Genomic DNA, 1,194 nt, shown 5'->3' with positions numbered 1-1,194 from the left:
TGCTTCAGTGTGATCAGCACTAACAAGTACAAGACTCCAGCGAGCTGCAAGGCTGTTCACGGTCATTGTAACTTCTTTGTCTGCAGGAACGTTTCCTTCTGATCCTGCAACACAACCACAATCTGGGCTGATTCAAATGTAATAGATAAGGAAGATTTATTCAATATTCAGATCCTTGCAAAGAAGGAAGCATATACACATACTGTACACGTGAACAAACACACACATGTTCATCTGCAAACATAGGGATATGAACTTCATCAGTAACTCCAGCAGTACAGAAAATGGCTTTGTGTCATTTTTAAGGTATCATCATTTCTCTTTTTCTCTCCCGTTCCCCATACACAAAAAGATTACATCGGAAAAGAGCGTGCAGATGAAACTGGGGAGCATGAGAGCGGGGAAATAGGGGATGGAGGAAGCGACAGCGCCAAAATGAAAACAGGAGATTACTGATCAACGGGTAACACAGGATGAATATTTGATTCAGCCTTTTGTGATGTTTTCTTATCTGAAAAACACATAATGCTGTTATATTGGTGTGTTAAGAACATGCAGGGCGGGGGCTCAACGTAGACGCAGAGGATTATTGTTAGATGGAACATAAAAACGGACAATTCTCAGTGTTACTGTGCCGCGGGAGAGGCTCTATTGGTGGTATCATGGTGAAATTGCATTTCATCCTACGGAGATATCAGTTAGTGCTTTTGTTCGCTTTTGAATGAAAGAAAGCCATCTGGGTGTTTAAATCACTTAATGCCGAATCTTTTTCTAAACTCCCTGATTGATGCTGGGGCTTCACAGTTTAAGTCACATGAGTCAATAGGAGAAATGTATGAAATTCACAAAGGAAACAAATAATTACCATACGGATTCAAAAGTAATGCATAGCAATATGTGTGTGTTATACTGTGTGTATTGGTTGGATAAGCGCTATGCCATTGTACTGCATACTTCAGTGAGTAGTGGTGCATGGCCAAGGGATGATAACGTTTTAAGCATTGAAGCGACTTTGAAAATGTAGCATTAGGAGTTTATTGGCTTTGAGAGGCAAATGCTGGCAGGTGTGTGTGTGTGTATGTGTGTGTGTGTGTGTGTGTGTGTGTGTGTGTGTGTGTGTGTGTGTGTGTGTGTGTGTGTGTGTGTGTGTGTGTGTGTGTGTGTGTGTGTGTGCGTGTGTGCGTGCGTGCGTGC

General features: G+C 42.0%; 1 protein-coding gene across 1 annotated transcript in view; it reads left to right on the top strand.

Moving 5' to 3' along the window:
- The first annotated feature begins 250 nt into the window (after positions 1-250).
- Positions 251-1,194, top strand: part of LOC104958294 (ephrin type-A receptor 3-like) — an 11,663-nt gene continuing 10,719 nt past the window's right edge. The window contains exon 1 of the mRNA XM_010786016.1: positions 251-306. Coding sequence (XP_010784318.1) covers positions 251-306 — 56 coding nt within the window. The remainder of the gene's footprint in view (positions 307-1,194) is intronic.

Source organism: Notothenia coriiceps, unplaced genomic scaffold (assembly GCF_000735185.1).
Source record: "Notothenia coriiceps isolate Sejong01 unplaced genomic scaffold, NC01 NC01_scaffold00000969, whole genome shotgun sequence".
NCBI classification, from domain to species: Eukaryota; Metazoa; Chordata; class Actinopteri; order Perciformes; family Nototheniidae; genus Notothenia; species Notothenia coriiceps.
Note: the sequence above shows the minus strand (reverse complement) of the source record. Positions and strands in the feature narration are given on the sequence as shown.